This window comes from Seriola dumerili, unplaced genomic scaffold (assembly GCF_002260705.1).
Source record: "Seriola dumerili isolate Sdu_G_001 unplaced genomic scaffold, Sdu_1.0 BDQW01001299.1, whole genome shotgun sequence".
In the NCBI taxonomy this organism is placed as follows: domain Eukaryota; kingdom Metazoa; phylum Chordata; class Actinopteri; order Carangiformes; family Carangidae; genus Seriola; species Seriola dumerili.
In genome coordinates, this window is record NW_019175554.1 from 2,747,165 (window position 1) to 2,770,614 (window position 23,450).

Here is a 23,450-nt window from a genome sequence, read left to right on the forward strand (position 1 = left end):
GGGGGGCACTTTAGTCAGGGACTGGTTAACTCATCAGCACATAAAGGAAGCTTGTTGGTGTCTATTAGTTTTTATGTGATTTTAAAAAAAGACAAATATCTGACAAAGTAACCCTCAGAGTGTCAGTGAATTTGACACATCAGGGTAAAAAAAAAAAAAAGGTACATAATTCTGTTTATGACCTTATCTAGTGGCTGTGATGATTCATTCTGTTGAAATTCTTTACTACGTGTTTCAATATTTGTGTCTTTATGTTGACGGCTTATAAAGTCTTATTTCCTGGTTTCTCTGATCAGCACACCGTTTAATTCAGAGTTTTCTCTGAAATCAAATCAAATCAATTTACAGACCTGGTTTCTGTAGCAGGCTGTGAGAGTTGTTTGGCACCTTTGTTTGTGCTTGATTTGGTTGAACTGTCTATGCATTTGTAACATGGTTTTTGTTTATTTTTCTTTTTTTTTTCAAATGTTTGGTTTTTGTATATAGCAACCTAACTTATAGGTCAGGTTTCATAGTGAGCAAAGTGTCTTTACACTGTCTCCTTGCTCTTCCTCCTGCAGCGGCTTTCACAGCAATGATATTGCTTCCATACCTGAACGGGCCTTCAATAACAACCCCCTGCTGCGAACCATGTAAGATCAAACTCCTCTGATTCACTGAAACAGACATAACACACTAATAACTCAAACTTCTTCAACGGCCGCCCATGCATGATGTACAGTACGCTTTCTGATGAGCACACACACAGTTTTAGCTGATGTGAGATACAAGTGTAAGGCTTCAGTAGATGAATGTCCAGAAGATGGTGCCATTCTCGCATAGTAAATGACTTTGGTTTGAACTCTTCCCCTGTGCTCTTGCTGCCCTCCCAGACATCTCTATGACAACCCTCTGTCCTTCGTGGGCGCGTCAGCTTTCCAGAATCTGTCGGACCTGCACTCCCTGTAAGTCCCACTGTCAAGCACAGCTTCTGACAAATCACTGTTACCAAGTTCTGTTTGAACTCCGTCAGTCAGTGGTGTCCTAAACATTAAAATAAGATCTATTTATGTGTGTTTTAAAGGGTCCTTGTGTCTTGTTTGATTCATACCAGCTCATGCTTTGATGTTTGTGACAGTGATTTTACTCTTCATCACCATGTGTGTTTCAGGATGTTGCGTGGGGCCAGTATGATGCAGGACTTCCCCATCCTTACATGGACTAATAACCTTGAGAGTCTGTGAGTGAAGTTGGACTTGGATGAAGCATCTGTTTCCGCTTGTGCTTTTGTGTGTCTCAGAAGTGACTCATTAGGTTTTTCATTTCCAGTACCCTGTCAGGAACCAAGATCTCGTCCATCCCCGCTGATCTGTGTGAGGATCTCAAGTTGCTTCGGACACTGTAAGAGACTTTTCCTTTCTTGTCACCTGCAACAGAACTTAAAACACATTAAACAAATAATTGTACTTACTGAGGATTAAAGATTGTTAAGAATTTTGGATTCCCATTCATGCTAAAAATGTGGCATTTCAGAAACTGTATATACTATACAGGGAAATTGTTTATAAACTACCTTTATAGTGGAACATGATCAACAATCCAACCTTTTTTCTTCATTCTTTTATTTTAAATTGTCCCAGTTGTCTAATTATTGAAGCTGTTTGTGTCCCTCCATCAGAGACCTGTCCTACAATGAGGTCGAGGGGCTTCCGTCCCTCCAGGGCTGCGTCCTACTGCAGGAGATGTGAGTGTGGAACATTTAGAAGACAGTTAACAAATGATTTCAGACAAGGATAGTAAAGATTAAAGGGCAGATTCTATTTTAAGACTAAAATAAGAGAATGTAATAACAATTAACACAATAAAGGTAATTAGCGGCTTGTTTATAATCTGTTAAATTCTTGGTTTGAATCTGCAGAAGCTTTCAGCACAATCATATTCAAGAAATTGAAAGGGACACTTTCCAAGGTCTCTCTGCTCTCCGTTTACTGTAAGTTCGCTCAGTCGCACACACTCAGTAACACACACCGGATCCTGTAAAAACAAAGGTTTTATACCTGGATCGTGAATTCATGCCATTGTGATTTTACACAGAGACCTGAGTAGAAATGAAATCCGGGTTATCCACAGAGACGCTTTCCTCACCCTTACTGCTCTCACCAACCTGTGAGTATGACCTGTGTCTTATTTTACCACCTTTCATCATAAAGAGTACAGAACTCCACTTACATATCATTGTTTGGTTTGACTTTCTGTATTGTACAGCATTAAATTACTTGTGTGTGATCTTTTTTTATTCTTATTTTTTTATTACAGAGATCTGAGTATGAACTCTCTGACTGTGATTCCAACGACTGGACTGAGCGCCCTCAGTCAGCTAAAACTCTCAGGGAACCCACAGATGAAAAATGTGCTGACAGCAAAAAACCTACCCAAACTCAGGTGAGGAAGAAATTCTGTGGCCTCAAGTTCTGTCATCTAAGTGTTTAGGAGGGAATGTAGAACATAACACTATGTAGCTACAACATCCCAGATTCAATTTAAGCAGGTGACTTTTGATGCATGTGTTCCCCCGTTTTTCTCTCCCCTTGTTCTCTCTCAGCTCTCTACAGTCGCCCTCTGACACAGGCACAAAATGCCCCAAAAAAACCAAAAAACATTTAACATATAATTATTTTGATTTGTTGAAGGGTAAAAAAAAAATTAATTTAAATTGTAAATTGTAGAAAATGTATAAGGGTTAGCTATAGGCTTGAAATAAATCTCAAACTGGGATTAGATAAATTGTTTTTTAACTGTTTGTCAGCATTTCTTCTGAATTGTTTTCAGAAAGAAAGATCACATTATTGCAGGACATAGCCCTTACACAGATATGGCTGATTTTTAAAGGATTTTTAAAATAGAGTTCTAGTGAAGGTCTGCATAGAAACACCAGGCCATGGTGTTGATGAGGAATTCATTTTCTCCACAGAATCCTCAGGTACTAGTGTATAGTGTATTTAATCACTTTTAGCCATTTAGTGCACTTATTTTCCCTCACCTTTTGTTTTCACAACTAAATACGAAAAGACATTAAACACCTCTTTGCAGTTTATGAATACATTGATTTTTCCATGTATTTTTTGAGTGAGTCTTATTATGTCATCCCTAGGTTACCTTAAATGCCTTATATATGTACATAACTGTATTTCTCACAGGGGAAAAAAATACTTTCTGGCCTGTGGTGTTCTTGCATCTAAAAAACACTTGCTTTGACACAAAGAAGACATAAAACATCTGAGTCCAAAACGGAGAAAAAACAGCAAAAAAAAATGAATTGGACAAATCCCTAAGTGAACAAAATATAAAAGTGATATAAGTGAATCTGTTTTGCTGTTTTTCTCTGTCTGCTGTGATTTTATGTGCGTGACTGACTGACAACAAACTCCACCTCTTTGCTTCTGTTTAATGAGAAAGCCAGCTGAATCTGTTTTCTTCACAATTGTAGACACACTATGGAAACATCCAAATATTATTATTGAAAAAAATCAGAAGGGCCAGATACTTGCAGACAAACACATTATTTATACTTTTTCCAGTATGGTTTTCAAGATTCTGGACCATCTGTATTATCAACACTGGGCCTCAGTCGGATAATATCGGCCTCTCTAAATGATCATTGTTTTTTTTTTGTAGGTCCATCTCTGTCCCTTACGCCTACCAGTGCTGTGCATTTGTTGGATGTGACTCAATGACGAGTTCCTCTGAGGAAAATGACGTAAAGAAATCTACAGGTGGGAATGCTTCAGTCAGAGCCTTTTCCGTGCAACAGTTTACATGTTAGCTAAACTTTTTTTGTTTTATTTACAAAAGCAACTAAAAATATCAATGGAGTTTGTTTTATATAAGCCTCCAAACAGCATTCTTTATTCCCAGACCACCAGATATCAGATGTAGATGTTGGACGTTTTTGCTTTTTTAAGTTTTACCCACTCCACAGCCTGTATGCGTTTTGAAACCTCACAGATTGCATTATGCAGATGTGTGCATCAGGAAAAATTTACAATGTGTTTTATTGCATTAGACAACTAACATTAAACACTGTCCTACATTTCCTACCTAAAGTGTATAGTTGTAGGAAACATTAGGAAAATGACTCCCATTATGTGCATCTTATGTTGTGTAATATGTGCTCTGTGAATGATCTTACATTATATTTGCCTTATTTTAGTATTTCTGAACATGCTGAAGATGTGGAGTTTAGATGGAACAAAACTGACAGCTTGGAGGAGAATTTTATACCTAAATATATTTGTGTGATATTGCCAGTTGTGGGTCGTAAGTGGGGGATGTAGTATGAGAGCTACCTCTATTTACTGGTCGGATGGTGGATTTATTCCAGTTTATTGTGTAATCAGAGATGTTGTGAGATGTATTGATGGTTTTGATAAGTTCTGTGACTGATTTGTTTGGATCTTGCATGAATAGAAGTACATCGCCTGCATATATGCTGATTTTATGTGTTTTCTTATTAGTGTGGATGCCTGTTATGAGCTTTTGGCGTATTGCTGCCTCTAATGGTTCAATAAAGAGTGCAAATAGTGATGGTAAAAGTGATGTCCACTTTTACCTTCACTATTTGCACTCTTGTCTGGTGCCTCTGCAGAGTGTGAAATTACATGAGATTAGGTTGTCAGTCATAATTGCTGCCCTAGACTCATTTTGGTGGCATATCCTGTATCTATTTAGGATTAAAAGAGTCTTTAACATTTCTTTCATCTATTTTTTTTATTTTTTTTATTTTTTATTTTTTATTTTTTTTATAGCAGGAGAGGATGTGGAAAGAATCTCAATGATTATGCACTGCTCCCCTTCACCAGGTAACCATTAAACAGCTCTTTACATCTTTCATTGTGTATCTACATGTTTGCTTTAGTCAGCCAATGTTTAAGAGCTTTGAAATAATCTGAAAATACATGGCTAAATCAAGTGTCAATTTTTAATCAACCGTATTGTTTCCATCTTCAGGAGCTTTCAAGCCTTGTGAGCACCTCCTGGGTAACTGGATGATTCGTCTGACAGTCTGGTTCATCTGCCTGGTGTCGCTGGTCTTTAACAGCCTGGTGCTGGTGGCGACCTTCTCCCCCGCACAGCGAGCTGCAGGCCATTCCCACTCCCTCACTGTATCTCTCTCTCCAGCCAGGCTGCTCATGGGGCTGCTGGCCCTGGCCAATCTGCTTACAGGTGTGTATGTCGGCGTGCTGACCGTGCTCGATGTTGCTACCTGGGGCTCCTTCGCGGAGTTTGGTGTGTGGTGGGAGATGGGGCCTGGCTGTCAGATCACAGGAGCTCTGGCCGTCTTCTCATCAGAGTGGGCAGTATTGTTACTGTCACTGGCAGCTGTAGAGCGCAGCGTTGCCGTGCGGACGATTCTCGGGAAAGTAATGATGTCGCCCAGGAGGAACGGCGGCAGCCATGGCGGATGCTGGAGAGGAGATCGACGCTTCAGCCTGGCTGCAGGACTACTGGGGCTGCTGGCTGCTGCCGGAGCCTGCCTGCCTCTCCTGACCTCCAGCGACCAGTCGGCCTCTCCTCTCTGCCTGCCCTTCGCTGGGGGTGAGAGTCCAGCTCTGAGTGTCACAGTGGTTCTCGTGCTGCTCAACGCACTTGCTTACCTGTTCACTGCAGCTGTTTATACCCAGCTGTACTGCCACCTGGGCAGGGTGGAGCTGGCTGATCCAGAGCAGACAGGTGCCCTGCGACATGTAGCCTGGCTCATCTTCACCAACTGCATCTTCTTCTGCCCTGTGGCAGCTTTCTCCTTCGCCCCTCTCTTGACAGGCTCTACAGCTGGCGGCCCAGAGATCGCCAAGTCTGTTACTCTCATTTTCTTCCCGCTGCCTGCGTGCCTGAACCCAGTGCTGTATGTGTTCTTCAGCCCGGCCTTCAGGGAGGACTGGCTGAGACTACGCGGCCGCGGAGGTTTCACCAGGGAGGTGAAGGCTGGTGCTGAAAGTCATGGAGACGAAGGTGGTGGAGGGTCAGAGCTCACAGACGGGGGCTCCTCCACCCACCTGGGCTTTGACTGTGGGGTGTACTCACAGCTTTGTGGAGAGACAGTTGTATGCGAGCAGTGCGAGGCAGCGCTGCATGCCAGGACCTGCTCTTCCCCCTCATCCTCCACAGTCTGTAGACACTTGGTGAAGTCTCACAGCTGTCCCACCCTCCTGGCGGGAGCTGCAGTGTGCCCGCGTGCAGAGGGGTTTTGGGCAGACAGCGGCACTCCCTCCGCTCAGTCTGAGTACGCCGACGAGGGGGACTCATTTGTGTCGGACAGCTCGGACCAGGTTCAGGCCTGCGGCAGAGCCTGCTTCTGTCAGACCAGAGGCCTTCCTCTTGTACACTATTCATACAATATACCTCGAGTCAAGGACTAAGGACGCTTCAGAACTCCACTATATGCACAGATCTCTGTCATGTGAATTTAGATGCTACAAGAATATGTAAACCTTTTTATATAAAGAAAAATGTGCCAACTACCCTGCTCAAAGACTATTGAGCAAGCACTTAAGAAAACAGAAGCAACCAATCATTTAAAGGGAACTTGGATACCATTTCTAAATGAGCTGAACTGAGCACATCATGTTACACAATGGTCGACAAAGGATCTTGCAATGGAAAATCTTGCCACCAGTGCCTTCCGAGTGGATATCATGATTTTGCGAGCTTCAATTTATGTGTCGAAGACTTTATGGTTCCTCTGTTTTACCTGTACTTTTAAGCTTTTTAAATTTTAATTGTTATACATCATGTCAATTTTTAAAGCTTCTCCACAGCAACTGTCGATTTTATACTTAGAATTTTTGTTTAAATATAAATGTAGCAAATGTAATAATAATCCTAGACTTTCTCTGTTTGAATGTAACTTTCAGGCGGTCTTCACCCATCAGAGGGGAATAATGTAACGTCACCGATAACTTCTTCCCTACCTGCGATCATACTCTTATCAGTGTGAGAATGGTGAATGCTAGTCTATAATAAACACTTCTTTGCTTTAAGTTACTAAGACTGAGAATGTGATGAAAGTAGCAGATATCACTGTTTTAGCAACAACTATGCTTGGCGGTTTTGAAAGATTTTATTTATTGTGTGAGCAGCAGGAGTGTCTGGGTGGAGACGATTTCAGGTGTATGAAAGGTGGCCTTTGAATGATGAATATACAATATAACCCTAAACATTCACCAAAACAGCAGCACCTCTTTTTCTTATCCTTCGCAGAAAGCTAATACATACACAGGTTTAGGTCATTATTTTCAATAGTCTGAAGGAAAATTCCTGTTATTTTCAAATCTGGGCCTTTTTTTTATTTAGTTATTTTTTTCATCATGCTCTTTGATTTGGAACAAAGTTTTTATTTCTTAACTGCAGAGCTATAGAAAACATACAAACACAGTAAAATAACACTTAAATGAGACCTATTTTATCTGATGTTTCAGCTTATTTTTGGCTGACAGAACAATGGCTGACCTATTGCTCTATTGAATACTGCGTCAAAAGCTGAATGATTAAACAAAGAAGAAGAAACCTATTAATTAGTGAGTTTTGGATATACTGGTAGGTGGATTATGTTCCCTCCAGATACATTAAGGCTAGCTGCTTGCGCCTGTTCCAAACTTTATGCTAAGCTAACATAAGCATACAGATATGAGAGTGGTTTCTCATTTCTCATATAACTCTGGGGGAAAAAAAGAGAATATTTGCCAAAATGACGCAAAAGAAAAATACAGCCAAACTTATGTTTTTATTTTACCCCATAAAATATAAGTTTGTTGACAAACATACAACAAACAGGAATCAAAATCACCTTTATTCACACTATTTTCATGAGATGACATTCATTTGATTGATTAAAACCCATTTTTAAACATAATTTTACTTGTGTTAAAGTTAAACACATGAATACCGTCCAAGTTAAACACGTGAATGTAATGTGAAAGTATCGTGACGTGAACACAGCAGGAGACTGGCAGCCAGCTGAGTCAACAAGAGTGTATACATAGTGCCAAAAGGTTTGAAATGGACTATTATTACTGAAAAGTGGGTGATCATTAACATTGACATTTAACGACATTGTCTACACTGATTTTGTATTTAAAGGATTTTTTTTTGGTGTTGGTATGCAGTCAGTGTACCTGTTGTACTATACAGTGATGTAAATCGGCAAATTTTAACCGGAAAAAAAAATGGGCATGATGGAACAAAAGTAGTAAAATAAGGCCTATGTTGAAAACAGGAGGAATTACCTTCAAAGTAATTCATTCAGGAATGTCTTTGCAATCCAGTTTCATTATCAGTGAGTGACTCAGAGACTTGCTGTATGATCATTTAAGTCTGCATCGTCCACTTTTATTGTACAGATCATCAGAATAGCATTTTTATACTGTAAAGCATATAAATGTAGACATCTTTTGCCCTGAGAGCTGACCTGAGTGATACTGTGAGTGACGAGGAGTTGACTGATGTTTGGTGTGCTGGAGCATGACCGTACACATTAAGGTGGATACACCCTCGGAGCGTGTATCCACAAGTGCACGTCATGTGAGTGCTCAGGAATTTAGACAATGTAGGCAAACATTTTCTTCCACCAACAAGACATTCTTGTGCCCTTATAATGCACCATTTAATTGTAATCCTTTGGGTTTGTTTTCTGTTTTCATGTAGTCTCGACTGGGTGTCTAAAATCTTGCACCAACCAAAATGTCCGTTGATTGTTTGAGATGCCTGATGTCCCATCTGGTGAAAATGTACAAATCTTTTTTAGTAGTTTGGTTATTGGTTTTTGTATTTGTATGTAAATTATTTGAAAAGAAAACAAGTAATCAAGAATGGGATGCTAACCAAGGAAGCTACCTCCTCAACTGTAGTGGCTACCAGCAGTGCTTTGTAAAAGAATAGTCTGTTTTCATTTGTTGTTACTTTGTTTGCGTTCTTGGCTTTATGTTGACACATGTGGTTGTACATCATCATTTTAGTTAAGTGCAAATTGTGGGAGGAATCTATGTACTGTATACTGTGATTTTTTTTTTTTTTTTTTAAATCAAACTATAAACTATGAATTTTTTTGTTTTATCTTTTATAGATACAAACTTGCAGAATAATACGGATTATGAAAAGTATCTCACTTAATTTCAGTTCAAATTAAATCTTGTAGTTTTTCATGTGAGATCTCCCCACGTTGTTTTTTTATTCTGTTCAAGTAGAAAAATAATTCTATAAATTGTGTATGAATAAAATTGTGTTCACTGCATTGTCTCATAGAAAGGTCAGATCCCCTGAAAATTAAAGCATTGACAATAATCCTACATGTTTTTCTCCCAGCAGAGTTCCTCATCAGTCTGCAGTGGCCTCATGGGAAGACAGGTCAATTGTTAATTTTCATCTGAAATTATGTAAACTGTGTTAGTGTTAAAGATGACAACATGTCCTATTTCTACTATATGCCAAAACGCCAGTGCGGTTTAATCAGTTGGTCACTTCAGTCCAGACTGAATACCTCTGCACCAATTGGATGGACAGACGTTCATGGTCCCAAGATGATGTATCCTAATGACTTTGGCAATCCTCTGACTTTCTCCATGAAGTTCACATTTATGGTTTTGAATGGAATATCTCATGAACTCTTTGGATAGGTTGCCATGAAATTTGGTCGACACATTCATGTTCACCTCAGGATAAATTGTATTTGTTTTGATGATCCCTTATCTTTTCATCTAGCGCCATCATCAGGTCAAAATTTCACCTCAACCAGCAGTTTGGTTTATAGCAAAATACCAACAAAACGAATGACATTCTTATCAGCCTCAGCTTCCCTTTACCATCGGCAGTAGTACAGTGTGTACATTGATGTATCAATAATTATAAACCATATTATTCTGAAATAGGCAGCTCTATATAATGAGCACTTAAAGTACATGTTGATGCTAACACTTCTAACATTTTGGCTGCATTGTATTTGTACACTGTGACGTTGTTACTTAAAAAGATCTGACTACTTCTGCTAATGTTAGCATTTAGCTCAGAGCAGCGCTGTGCACAGCCTGACAGGGCTGCTAGCGTGGCTATAGGCTTACTCCCATTAAACAATTTTCAGTTGAAGTTTCCCATGTAAACACTATTTTAGGGGCAGTTTTGCTTTTAATCTAATTGTTCTAAGTCTGTTCACATTTATAGGACCATTCAGTGGAGTTGCCTGCCTACCATGTTGTCCACTACTGCAGGCTGCCTTCACTCATGCAAGTGAGCTGTAACTTGGTGATGAGTGAGAAATTACCCCCTGGGATTGTATAAAGAATCAGACATGTAATTTGATAAATCCTGTTTAGCTTTGAACCATGTAGCCTTTTCATTCTGTAATTTGTGGATTCTGGTGAAGTCCCATGTCAAAACACCTGACAAAAATTGAGGCGCTCCAAGACATCCGTCATGTATGTTAATAGTGACGCTGTGACAGGTACAAGGCCCGCTGGATCTCTTGCAGCTGTACGCTGAGAGGGAGGGCACAGGAAGTATTTACATTCAAGGCATCAAAGGAATAACTGTTGACTGATGTTACAGCAACCCCTGCACCACCATGTGTTCCACTTCACTGACACAAGTCCCCAGTGGGAAAAAAGGACATCCCAGCTATTCCAGTCCTCCACACACATCCCTCTGTGGCGTGCACATTAGGCACATGCCCCACACTTCTAGCTTTAGTGAGGCTTTGTTACAATAAAACTAAGCCCTCGACAATTCTTGCAGAGTTCCACTGGACTTCTGACTATCAGTGGCATGCTTTTTGTATTTCCTGCATGCCACCGCTGCTGCAGTGATCCTGATGGCAGTTTAAGGAGCTGCAGTCCACCTGTACCCAAGTACTGACTACAATGCAACATAATACCACTGCTGGATGTATGACTGAATAAATCACTCTGTATTTTGTGCTTTTGAAGCAAGCTTTATGCACACAAATCAATCACACTAACAACCATGTAATCCAAGAATGACAAATCATAAATTAGTTTCATAAATGCTGCTATTATCTATTATCCATATTTACTACACACCATTATCCATTAAATCTCTAATCTAAGTTTTTGAAATGAAGGAGAAAAGGAGTGACAAACCATTGTAAATACTAATAATTCCATATTAAAGAACAATCAATTTAGTTTATACATTTACAGCAACCCCCGCACAAGTAGTAAATTTAGTTTATAAATTTATTAACAGCAAGGATGACTCGATAATGGTAGATGAGGGAAGTGGCGCAAAAACAAAACAAAAAAAGTGAGCTAAACACAGTTTGTTATGCAGGTGAAGAGCTTCACATGACACAAAACAGTCGACATGCAGGAGACGCTGGAGACAAATTGATCTTCTCTTCAGTCAGCAGCTCGGAGCTCTTTCTTCTTTTCATCTTTCTTTTCTTCTTTCACAATTTGAGCTGCAAGGCAGGGACATCGGTCAAGACACAGAGGCGTTATTAAATCCGTTGCACAAAGTGAGGCTGGTAGCATAATGTTCATAAACACAAACAAGTTACCATTAGTTTTAGTTTACCATTAGAACTTTTTTAAGTTGATTTGGCTAAAATGTTATTAAACAGGTGCCTGTTTACACATCCAGAAGACTTATTATATATTAATATTAATTAATTAATATTCACTCCATTTAGCTCCAGTTTGGTCTCCACCAGCTCCAGAGGGAAATATCTCTGCTCTTTAGCTGCTAAATGCTTCTCTGTGTTCACCAGCTAGTTCCTGGCTTTGTATGTCTGTGTTTCGGTGTTGAGCAAGAAGAGTACATTGAGCTTTTTTTTGTTGAAAATGATGCTATGAGAGCAGTGAGAGGGAACCACAACAGTGAAGTTGCAGGCAGAAAAAGACGGAGGGAGACTTTCATTTAGAGTAGATATATCTACACCAGATCCAGCTACTTTGTTGTTTCTGAAATTTTCAACCACATCTCAAGTGCTCTCAACCCAATGATGAAGGCCAGGAGGTGTGATTGAAAGCTTCAGAAAGAACAAGTTGGATCTTTTGTTAAGAATTTCTTTGGACAGTGTTCATATTAGTTTATGGTAATCCTGCAGTTCTTTTGAGGTCATTTCTATTTTGCTACAATCAGAAACACAAGAAAGTCTTTCCAGGAAATTTCTTAAAAATCAGGAAAACATGACATAATACAGTCCATTTCCATTTTTCCATCACACCATTCTAGAAATTCCACCACAGGAAAAATAAATGCTATAATTGAACATTTTTACTATATACTCTCACATTTACACTAAAATATATTTTTCTTTATAACAGACTGCCATTTATTTGATGTGGACTTTGATGATAAGTGTTATTTTTAAAGCATGGAAAGGAGGGGGAATGGGGAAAAGGAGGATGCTGGCTGGAGGCTGGAGTGTCTAAGTGCATCATGACAAAGAGGACACGTTTCTGTGTCTGTACCACCCGGCAGGATACTTACAGCGAACCTCCAGTTTACACTCCACAATGTCTTCTCCGCTGTCGTTGACTGCTTTGCACATATACACTCCCCCATCGAATGGACAGGGCTTACGGATCTCCAGCGTCAGGACGCCTTGCTTACTCAGCATTCGGTACTTGGCTTCATTTGTGATGTCCATCTTGTTTTTGTACCAGGTCACTTTGGGCTAATAAGATAGGACAAAAGATCGCAGTACATCAGGTGATATTTTTCACAATCTGCAATACTACTTACAATTGCAAAATTAGGCCACAATGCAGTACTGACACAGTAGTATTCACTGGATTTATCTGCTGGATACTGTGGGACTGAGAATGGGGAGTTTATTACCTGCGAGGTTACCTGTGTGTGTGTGTGTGTGTGTGAGAGAGTGTTATAGGTATGAGTCTCTGTTGGTTACAAAACTACAAAGTGGACCATTGGTAAGGAATTGTCCAAACTTCATTTAAAAGTTCTTCTTTTTTTTTTCATTGCGATAAACGTTATGATGGCAGCTATTACCCAGCCGCCGTTCACATCTGAGATTTTTTTCTGGGTGTCATCAAATGTATGATTGATTTTTATCGCAAATATCATGTAAAGACTCTACTGACCTTCGGTATACCTCTGACTGAGCAACTGAGGGTTGCACTGTATCCTGCTATGATAGAGCGGTTCACTAAAGGATGTGTGAACTTGGGAGCCTCCGAGAAGTCGTGTTCCTTGTAGGAGGGCGGCTTGTAAGCGATACCTGCGGACGGACAGACAACATTTATGACGACAACTCGGATTTCAATTGCAATATCTGTACTTGTAAGACATAAAATCAGAACCATAAGTGCTTTGTACTAATTATATACAGCATGGTGCGGTCAAAGCCCACCTGTTTTCTGGATGTAAGCACTGTCTTTTGTTTCTCTAGCCTCTAGGCTGAGGCCCACCACGTTCATGGCAAAGGCTCGGAAGACGTACTCATTCCCCATGATGAGGTCAGACACGACGCAGTTGGTTCGCCTGTACTGATCGTAGACTGTATACCACTCCTTCATATGAATCACAAAAAACATTTCAGTTTTTCCACTTCGTTAAACAGTTTATCTTCTGCAGAATGTGCACATGTATATTAGGCCCTTTTCGTTCATGTACTTGCGTGGATATGCATACAGATACACTTGACAGCACTGTCTGCTGCGTTACCCCCCTTGACACCTCCACCTGGCTTGTAGTGCAATCAATATGTCGTACAGTGAGAAACGTAAATAGGGTTGGTTGGTAATAATATAAAGGCAGACTAAAGTTAATCACATCAGATTTCTGTAGTTTACCAAACCATTTAGGCGCACATAAACTAAAATTGAATCCATTTTTGTTTGTTCACTCAGATAAATTGTATTTGCTGATTAAAATATGGCAAATGAAAAATCTACCTGAAACTGAAGGAGTTGTGTGACGGTTTAAATTAATTTATTAAGGTATAATATTGAAATAGGATACGAGTAGATAGCAGTAGCACATGCACCCTCAGCCCCTTTATGTCTGACATCTAACAGGTACACTGTTCATTGCTACTGGTAACATGATAATCAACATCCCCAAGCTTGCTATAAAGAGATGCAAGTGAAATTAATTTGATCTAATAATGACCACAGTGAAACATGAGCCATCAGACGAGCTGGGCAGGAGAACAATGTCCCTGCGTCACTGTACAGACAACCCGGACCAGGTCAAGGCTACGAGGATAAGATTAGGACATTCCTGGCCGACATTGTTCCTGGCAGCTCGAGGTGGAGGATGGTGGCAGCTCGAGCTCTTGCCAGCCGGCCCATAATGCATCACCCACAAAGGAGACTGTGTGCTCAGCATTGGCTGATTGCAGAAAATGTGTCACAATGGAGGCTAAAATATCCCCCTGTGTCCATGCAGCATTCATCCTCCCACATGTACAGACACACTCGTTTGTGTTAACAGTAAAGGGAGGTTTGCAAATGAAGGCAGCTAAAGGCCTACAATGGATCCATTTCAGGTTTAATGACATGGTGACCATGGTGCCTTTCTCTGAGACGACCACTGGAAGTCATATTTTATTTTTCCACTCTGTTCCTTGTAATCCAGACATGACATGAGTGGCCACATCTTTACTTTCAGTTTGATTGGATTGGGCAGTGTCCCAATTATATTCAGATCTTGGTCTCTCTTTCAATACGTCTAGTACCTAAAAGCACCATTTGCTTTTTGAGGAGTGTCAAGTGCAGGAAAAATCTCATTTTATTGTTCCTCTTTCCAATCGCAGCTGCTCATTATCTGGTGGAGCAACATGCATTTTTGAAAATTAATTTATCAACATTGGCTTCAGGTTGGTATTCCAGCACCTTTCAGATTGGGCCTGAAATTTTCTGAATGTCATATGCATGTGAATTCTCTGAGGGTTTCTTCTGGCTAATTGCTATAAAATGATTTTATTTCAATAAGAACTGCATTTCATCAGAAGATTGTTTTCAGCTTCATTTGAATTTAAATTAAAAACAGATGTGAGCTTTGTTGCTAGGTCCCAAGGGCGTAGAGTCTCACCATGGTCTTCTTGTCAGCTTTCTGAACGGTGTAACCAGTGATTTCACAGTTACCGTTGTCCTTAGGCGGCTTCCACTCGAGTGCCACGTTGAAGCCCCAGACATCCATGATCTTCAGAGCCTCAGGAGGCCCTGGAAGATCTATAGACGAGAGATATGAACTCTGTAGGAGGTCACTAGCACGAATGTTGCTACAGTTTACTGCAGAGATTGTATTTATGCCTGCCAGCTCTCCATGTGTTCAGTCCTGCTCACCTACAATCTGCAGATTGACACTTGCCGTGTCTTCCACGTTCTCAATCTGCACGTGGAGATCATACTTCCCCGAGTGTTTTCTGTCCGTCTTGCGGATGAAGAGGATTGTATCGACATCGCTGTTCCTCACATTAGCGAATGTGGGTTCCAGAGGCTCCCCATCTTTACTCCATGTCACCTTTGGCCTGGGCTTACCCTGCATGGCCAGAAAAAGACAGAGGCAGGGTTTCACTTCACATTGCTGTGTGCCAGTCTACAGATTACAAACAAAATCAACCTTTTAACAATATATTCATCTTCAAATACATGATCAGTTTTTAAGGAGACATTACCCAACACGGCTTTAGTATGTTGGTCAGCCTGTCACTGAGCCACTGTGATTTCAGAGTGAAAAATCTCAACAACTCTGAGCTGGATTGCCATGAAATTTGGTGAAAAACATTCATGGTCTTCAAAGGAAACATCCTAATGACATTGTTGATACCCCGACCTTACATGCAGTGCCACCAACAGGCACCTTTAGTCACAAAATTAAAGGTGCTTTTCGATTTTTCATAGTTTCAAAAAAGGCTGGGTGCATGGACAGATTATGAGAAAATGGGCCCCTGAGCAGAGATAGGTAAAAGCCCCCATACCTTTCCTTTTTAGGATCCTCAGACTGAAAGAGAACATTATTAAAAAATTGTTTTGAGTCTCCTCTTGGTATCCCTTTGTCTTTTAACTGAGCTCTGTGACTTTCAAACAAGAAATACTAACAGTCAATTATACAGCGCTCTGTTTCCCTGGGCCTTACAATAGCTATGTCCCAATGCAGGGGCCGCATCATTCAGAGGACGCCGTCACCAGCTGTGCCTTTACTGTGGCGTCACAAAGCGTGGCTCTTGTCGCCTAGCAACCTTGGGACAGGTTGGGCCACGAAGGATCCACTCATTGGATCTTTCGTTTCCCAGGAAAAGAAGTCCACATTTCTGGGACGCATTTGAAGGAGCCTTCGAAATGGGACAGTCTAGTTGCGCCGCTGTGACACAATTGGTCTTCAAATGCAGCCTCTGAAGGATGTGGCCCCTGAATTGGGACACAGCTAATATATACCATGAGAATGTAGAAACTTGTCCGCCTTGTTGTCAAGCAATATAAAATTACATTTATCGTAATTGGAAAATTTTACACATATCATCAACCCCAGCACAGATGTTTTTTTTAATCCAGACTTTATGTTTTTTTGTCTGCATCTTCCAGACTTACCCAAGTAACTGGTTATTTGTCAAATGTTTCACATGTGAATACTAACTGCCTCATTCATGTTTCACTCAGGTGTTTATACTGTATGAAGTCACCAGTGAAGCGCCTTGGTGTTTTGATGACGATTTTAAAAAGGCGGCTGACTGATTTAGTCGACTGTATACTGCACCTGGAATGGAATCAAAAGGTTGACAGTGTCTCCAACTTTCTTGATGAGAGTCTGGCGGAGATTTCTGGGGAGCCAAATTTTTGGGCGTTCTGTGCAAGAGAAAAACACGAAACACAAAGTAAGAGGCACGAGGGTGGACTCCTGGGAGTTTAGCCTTGAGCTAAAATAGATCTAAATAAACAAACGTGGAAGAAATGAAAGAAGCTCAAGGATGAGCTGAAGTGAGAGGAAAGGTTTGTGATTATCATGTCTCATATAAATAAATGCATTAAATGCTTAATATTTAGTGTTTCACATCACTCCACCAAACAAATGAACATAACAGATAGAAATCTAACAGATGTAAGGTTGAATACAGCCCTGAAACAAAAACTAGAACCAGACGAGATGCCAAAATGAGTAAATCCCCATCTACTCACGCATTATCTCCCTGATGGTGACGGGTTGGGCCAGAGTGGTGGGAGCACTGGGACCCGCCATGTTGTAGGCTCGCACACGGAACTGCAGCTTGTCTCCAGTGGTGAGGTCTCTGACAATCAGGGATGTCCTCTCAGTCAGACCCTGAATGGCTGGAATCCATTCATCAGCTGAGGCCACAAAACACACGAATCACTTGACTGCAGATGTGACTATGGAGATAGAAGTTTATCTGAGCCTCTACTTTGATATCACTTTGATTAGATGTGCGGTATTGGATAGCTGATAGTATAGGGGCTTACAGAAAACAAAGAGAGGTTACTGCTCTTCACTAACTGATTGTTGCACATAAACTTTGATGATATACACTATAAAAACAAGCTTCCTTATCAAAAGCATGCAGGGGTTAGCTGCAGCACTTACTGCCCTCCTTGCAGTACTCAACCCCATAACCCTCGAGTTCAGCCGAGCCGATCCTCTCAGGCGGCCGCCACTTCAGCGAGATAGAAGTGTCACTGATGTCTTCGACAACCAGTCCCATGGGCTCACTTGTAGGGGCTGAGAGAGAAGCAGAGGGCAGATAAATGGGCCGTGTTAGTCAGTTACAACATTAATGCAATCATTTCAGAATGGACTACTGATCAGGTGGATGAACCTGATCATGAATGTACAAAGTATGTAAAGTAACAAAATCCCTTCCAAAAGCTTTGTGACAACAAACAGGGCTTCAGCTCTATCACCATCATCCATCACAACTTTACTGTTGATCCACCATTATCTTTTATTTTATTTAACATTCACTTGACAGTTTCATTTCATATGTACAGCAAATTCATGAAACGCCATCAGAAGAAGACAGGAGGGTTATTTTATACAATCTGCCAACTGAGTGAGCAATGTGAAAGGACACGTGGTTTTTAAATATAGTCTCTTGTAGATTTACTGACATGTCACCAGGGTCTGTTTTGCTTTCAGTGGCATCTACAGGTTTCCTCTGTCATATGACACAAAGGACACCCCTGATGAATGAGCCTACAAAATTAACTACTAACATGAAAATTATTCTCAAATTTACAAGGATGTCCTCTTGTTAAAACTAGACAATGATGAGTTTTGTCATGTGAAAGCTACATGTGTGTTCTGGAGCAATCCTGACAATGACTTATCAGTGATGTCAAATTACAGTCAAGGTTAAGATGTATTTCAGTTTTTTTTAAGCTACAACTGCATCAGCGGCACTCCTGATTTCACAAACACGGGTTCATCTAGTCTAAGGTAAGCATCAGAGCACATATATGATGCTTGTGCTTTTCTCAGTAATGTTATTATTATGAGCTTTATTTAGTAAGGTAGGTATCTCTTGCTCGAGATCTTGATCTCAAAGTGACTGAGTGCAAACAGACAACCAAGCCTGAACATATACAAACAGGTCCAAAATAAAAAGTTAAACTTCATCCACGGTGCAAATCAGTGGAAGGCAGTCAGTTTAAGTGGAACGAGGATGATCAGGACAAATCCAGAGTTTGTGTGCATGGCTGTGGGGCCCTGGTGTCCACACAATCTTGAGTGTACAGTACTTGCCAAGTACAGTTGTCAAGTACTGTAGCTGTAATTGTTCATGGTATTGTGTTATCTTGTGTTGTGGAAATAATTTACGGTTGGGGAATTGGCATGAACTGCAGCTGGTGTAACTATGGAACATTTTTAACATCAAAAACATTAAGCAACTGGGGAAAGATGAGCTGTGCGACTGACCTGCTGGGGCCTGCCGTACTTTGAGTCGTATTAAAAGACGCCCCACACATTGCTTTTACAACACAAGCGCTAAAAGAAAGCAAGGAAAGCAAGGCAAAAGAACATATATGCTACAAAAGAAGCATGTACAGTGATACAATATCAACTGTGGCCAGTATTGACATAACTAAAGCTTGGTCTATCGTGCAAATCAATGTTAAGAGATAAATTCAAAGTGATGCAGCATTAAAAGTCTTTGAGTCTTTCCATGCGTGTTGCACAGCCAGGAAATGTTTATGGTTTTTCCAACTCAGTTACGATCCGGTGTTTGTATGCGCAAAATACTAGGTAATGCGTTGCTGTTGTTCTACTGGAAAACAGTCAACGATGTGACAATGATGTGACATCATTCCCAGCCCCGACTTCAGAGGTCAATGGCACGCAGCATCGGGCCTCAGCACAGAATTTCTAAAATAAGGAGAGCTTCCTCTCTCAGAGCTTCTGGTTTTGTAGGGGGCACTTGTGAATGGGGGCTTTTGGAGCTATAACCACAAAATGTCTGGGAATGACCAACTTACTGAACAACATGTTGACAACAAAAAGTGGTATTCCAGTATATTAGGTACAAATACCAAAAGTCATTTGGGGTGAATAACAAAAGCTAGGCTACAGAATGACCCGCCACAGGCCATCTTGCTAGTCCGGATCCCGAAGTACAGTAAAAGCAAAAATCTGGTCAATGTTGTCCTCGTATAATTCCTACTACTACTCGTTGTGCATGGTGCAGTGCACAAGTGAAGAATCCTCCAAACAGCAACGAAGGACATCAGTCAACCATGTATTTCTATGACGTTGCAACTACTTGTTGACAGCATGAGGACTGACTGAAAGGTGCTCAATTTTAGTTGTGGTCTTGTCGTCAGTAAGGCAAGGACTTCACGTCACAGGACACAGGCTAAGTATACAGTGCAAGGAAATGATGGGAACACTTCTCAGAGGTCAAGGATATCCTTGTGTGTAGAAAGTCACCGCAGCAGGGATTGTTTATAAAGTAGCTCAGGGAAGTCTGAAGTAAAGGTGGAGAACGCAGAGCAAAATCTCATTCAAATGAAAAATCTCATTCAGATGCAAAATCTCATTTAGATGCAAACATTTTTTTCAACAAAATTTTGACATCATCATGACGGGACAACCACATGATTACCAAACCATGCTTAACACTGTCAAACATGTACACCACTGAAAAATGAGCAATATGCAGCCAATTTTTTTTTTCCCATTAATGTCATACACATATAAACACAATTAAGTTTCATTTGCATTTCTAAAACCTACATGACAATCCAACATCTCAAAACGAATAATGCCTACTGCCAACAGGTTGCGGCTCTGGCTCTGGTTCAGCAGCGGGAACCGACTCCACAGGGGTCTCCTCTGCAGGGGGACCGCTTTCTGTTGGGGGGGCACCCTCTGCTGGCGGCGCCTCATTCTCAGCTGGAGCTGCCTCTGCAGGTGCAGCTGCTGGTTCCTGTTCTACCTCTGGAGGTGGAGGTGCCTCTGCCTCAGGCTTGCTAACTTCCACCTCTGCTGTTGCCTCCACTGGAGCATCAGCTGATGTCTCCTCTGCTGGTTCCACTGGTTTCTTCTCAGCTGTCTTTGGAAGCTTAGGCTTTGTCATCCTTTCTCGGTGTGAAGCAGTCCGGCTGCTGATTGAAGCTGGTGGTTGTGCGTATCCGCCTCTTCTGCCAAATGACTTCCTCTAACCTACGCTCTCATCCTCTCTCTCACTCTTTTGTTCCCTCCTTGTAGTATTATAGTCACAACAAATGCTTCTTCTGCAGCAGCCTCCACAGTAGCGTGAACCTCTCTGTGTTAAGCAGCTGGTCCCAGCAGAGCCAAGTGCTTCCAGGCCATTATTTATAGAGGGGGATGCCACGGATAGTTTCCTAATCAGCTGTCTTACAAGCGATTGGCCATCTGGATACAATGATGTTCCCTCTTAAATCAAGAAGTGGAGGGATGAGATGGTCGTTAAAAATCAAAAAGCGACAATCCAAACCTGAGCCCCCAGCATGTATGATACGGTTACAGAGAGTTCATCTAGGTACAAGCCTGGATCCAGACCTCTTGATTATGGCACACATCTCTGATTAGTTCACAATTCAGTTAAAATGAAGCGAAATGGCAATTCATTTCGCTTTTTTAACTCCTTGTGTTTCAGTGTTTCAGTGCCCTAACATGACAAATGCCAGGATGTCCAAGAGTATATTCTGCACCAGTAAAGTTCGCCCTTTAAAAATTGACTTCAAATCTTAATTGTGTCTCTATAACATTAAATATCCATGACTTAATAAGCAACAATCAACAAACGTTTGCCTCGAGTGATCCGATCACAAGCGTACAGCTCAAGTTCAGGTGTGAACGCACCCAAGACGCTTTTGACAGATGTTCATTGAGAGCACATTTGGAGATGGTCTGGGCCACATGTGGCCATATTCTTTCAGCAGCGTGATCACAAATGCATCCTTGGCCACACTGAAGGACCGCCTACTCATGGTCATCTGCCACAGGCTAACTGCATGCACTGTATTTCACCCAGTGCTTGCTCGTGGTCATTGTTGGGTCTCTATAAATAATTTTATAGACAGTAAGGTCTAGACAAGGTCTGTACGAAAAGTTCCCTGAGATAACCTCTGTTGTGATTTGGCGCTGTATAAATAAAAATGGACTTGACTTAACCTCAGAACGGATGAGCAGAGGATCAAATAACCAACCCTGCTCTACCTGAGCCTCAACCTCACCTCTTTCACATGTAAACTAACACTGTGTGACTTCAGTGTGTTTTTTTTTTCCGCACATCATTTGACACACAGCAGTTTGCCTTGTACGGTACCAGTTCCTCTATCTGTCCCCTGTGGTGTTGGAATAGAAACAAACACATAACCTTCATGGCTGACATTACTCAGGAATGACCTGTGGATCATCTACTGTATGTGCAACCTATATTTTTTTTGACACAGAGACCGTCCACAGACTTCTAGCATTACAACAAACATGACCCCGTTCCGCTCCCAACTACAAGTCAACCAGGGGCCGTGACCCCAGAGAAACCTTAGACTGAGCAAACAAGGCGCGACACAACCCCGGAGCCATCAAAAGTCAGACATGTCAACTTCATCACCGTGCACCACTGCTCATCTAGACAAGCCATCAATCAAGTCTGCAAAACAATCTTTCTTTTTTTTTTTTCATTTAGACTAATAATGAACGCATGATCTCTATCTTCAACAGTTTCATCACTAAAAAAAAACTCCTTTCAATGAACATGCAGTGCAGCAAATGTGTGAAAATGATTAAATGAACACACGTGGGATGGGAGCAAGTGAAGACCTGCTGGTAAAGACTCACCGACTGGCACAAATGGCTGCGAGGCAGGGCTGTGACGAGACATGCCAATGCCGTTGACAGCATAGATTCGCATTTCATACGCCACTCCTTCAATCATCCGCTTGGCTTCATAGGTGGTGTCGGGGTAAGGGTCAAAGTTCAGCCTCATCCACCTGTAGCTCTGCTTCTTCTTCCGCTCCACCACATAGCCTGAGAATTAACATGGAAGCAACGTTATGTTGTTATCAGCTTGGCTTGTCAGAACAACAAAGGAGGATGCCTAAGAAATAACAAATTACGCATTTTGATGTGTGTGTTTTTTTTTGTTTGTTTTTTTTTTACCAATGATGGGTTGTCCGCCATCAAACAGAGGGGGGTCCCACTGGATAACACAGGAGTCCTCTCCCACGCTGAGGACTCTGGGAGTCTGGGGGGGATCTGGAACATCTGGGAGGGAAACATTGCTCTTGTAATTAAAAAAGGGATATTTTATATGTTTTAAAGAAATAAAATACATTTGACATCAAGGCTTCATATATGATGTGATTTTACGACTGTGATAGAGAGCTCTGTCTTACCAACAACTTTCACATTGATATCTGCACAGTCCTCCCCAGCAGGGTTTCGAACCACAACAGAGTAGATTCCCTCGTCCTGCCTCTCAGCCCCCTCAATGGTGAAGACACAGTGGCCCTTGGTGGTTTCGACATGGACCCTACCGTCTCCCTCGGTGACCACCTACACAATGAGAGCCAGAGAAGAGTTACTGGATTGTGACTGACTGGAGCATCCGTTGATGACTGTCCTCTCACTCTGAACTGATTGACAGCTCTGTTGCACGTACTGATAAAGATGCTGGTACAGTAGATGTAGCAGAGATACATTAACGCCATGCCACTTTGGGGGAGAGGATAAACATAAAACTTTCCAATATAAAGTTTCTTTAAGTTTTTGTGCATATCATGCTTTTCAAAGACAGCAGCACAACTCCAGATGTCACCATGCAAATGCAGAACCAGTGCTCAAAGGGGCAGTTGTGTGCATGTACTGATTTCTTGTAGTTTGTAAATATAATATAATATACAGTAATTATAATATGATATACAGTAGCTACTGTGCAAAAGTGTTTAGCACTTTAGGCGTTGAGATTCTTATCCATCACACAATCCCATCAGGGAGACGTCTGATCAGTCTCAAATTCA

General features: G+C 41.3%; 2 protein-coding genes across 6 annotated transcripts in view; one reads left to right on the forward strand and one right to left on the reverse strand.

Moving 5' to 3' along the window:
* The window catches only part of lgr4 (leucine rich repeat containing G protein-coupled receptor 4), a 30,711-nt gene extending 23,007 nt beyond the window's left edge, over nucleotides 1-7,704 (forward strand). For 3 of the 4 annotated variants that reach the window (XM_022767835.1, XM_022767838.1, XM_022767837.1), the window contains 11 exons: nucleotides 561-632; nucleotides 873-944; nucleotides 1,151-1,219; nucleotides 1,309-1,380; nucleotides 1,658-1,723; nucleotides 1,898-1,969; nucleotides 2,074-2,145; nucleotides 2,296-2,421; nucleotides 3,655-3,752; nucleotides 4,785-4,838; nucleotides 4,987-7,704. In XM_022767835.1, coding sequence (XP_022623556.1) covers nucleotides 561-632; nucleotides 873-944; nucleotides 1,151-1,219; nucleotides 1,309-1,380; nucleotides 1,658-1,723; nucleotides 1,898-1,969; nucleotides 2,074-2,145; nucleotides 2,296-2,421; nucleotides 3,655-3,752; nucleotides 4,785-4,838; nucleotides 4,987-6,395 — 2,182 coding nt within the window. In that variant the 3' untranslated portion in view covers nucleotides 6,396-7,704. The remainder of the gene's footprint in view (nucleotides 1-560; nucleotides 633-872; nucleotides 945-1,150; nucleotides 1,220-1,308; nucleotides 1,381-1,657; nucleotides 1,724-1,897; nucleotides 1,970-2,073; nucleotides 2,146-2,295; nucleotides 2,422-3,654; nucleotides 3,753-4,784; nucleotides 4,839-4,986) is intronic. The other variant, XM_022767836.1, reaches the window with a different exon arrangement.
* A 3,229-nt stretch (nucleotides 7,705-10,933) lies between these two features.
* The window catches only part of mybpc3 (myosin binding protein C, cardiac), a 33,919-nt gene continuing 21,402 nt past the window's right edge, over nucleotides 10,934-23,450 (reverse strand). For both annotated transcript variants that reach the window (XM_022767945.1, XM_022767944.1), the window contains 12 exons: nucleotides 22,827-22,986; nucleotides 22,591-22,695; nucleotides 22,270-22,458; nucleotides 17,551-17,685; nucleotides 17,130-17,297; nucleotides 16,711-16,799; nucleotides 15,300-15,495; nucleotides 15,046-15,185; nucleotides 13,361-13,520; nucleotides 13,092-13,228; nucleotides 12,478-12,664; nucleotides 10,934-11,443 (listed from right to left, as the gene is read on the reverse strand). In XM_022767945.1, coding sequence (XP_022623666.1) covers nucleotides 11,382-11,443; nucleotides 12,478-12,664; nucleotides 13,092-13,228; nucleotides 13,361-13,520; nucleotides 15,046-15,185; nucleotides 15,300-15,495; nucleotides 16,711-16,799; nucleotides 17,130-17,297; nucleotides 17,551-17,685; nucleotides 22,270-22,458; nucleotides 22,591-22,695; nucleotides 22,827-22,986 — 1,728 coding nt within the window. In that variant the 3' untranslated portion in view covers nucleotides 10,934-11,381. The remainder of the gene's footprint in view (nucleotides 11,444-12,477; nucleotides 12,665-13,091; nucleotides 13,229-13,360; nucleotides 13,521-15,045; nucleotides 15,186-15,299; nucleotides 15,496-16,710; nucleotides 16,800-17,129; nucleotides 17,298-17,550; nucleotides 17,686-22,269; nucleotides 22,459-22,590; nucleotides 22,696-22,826; nucleotides 22,987-23,450) is intronic.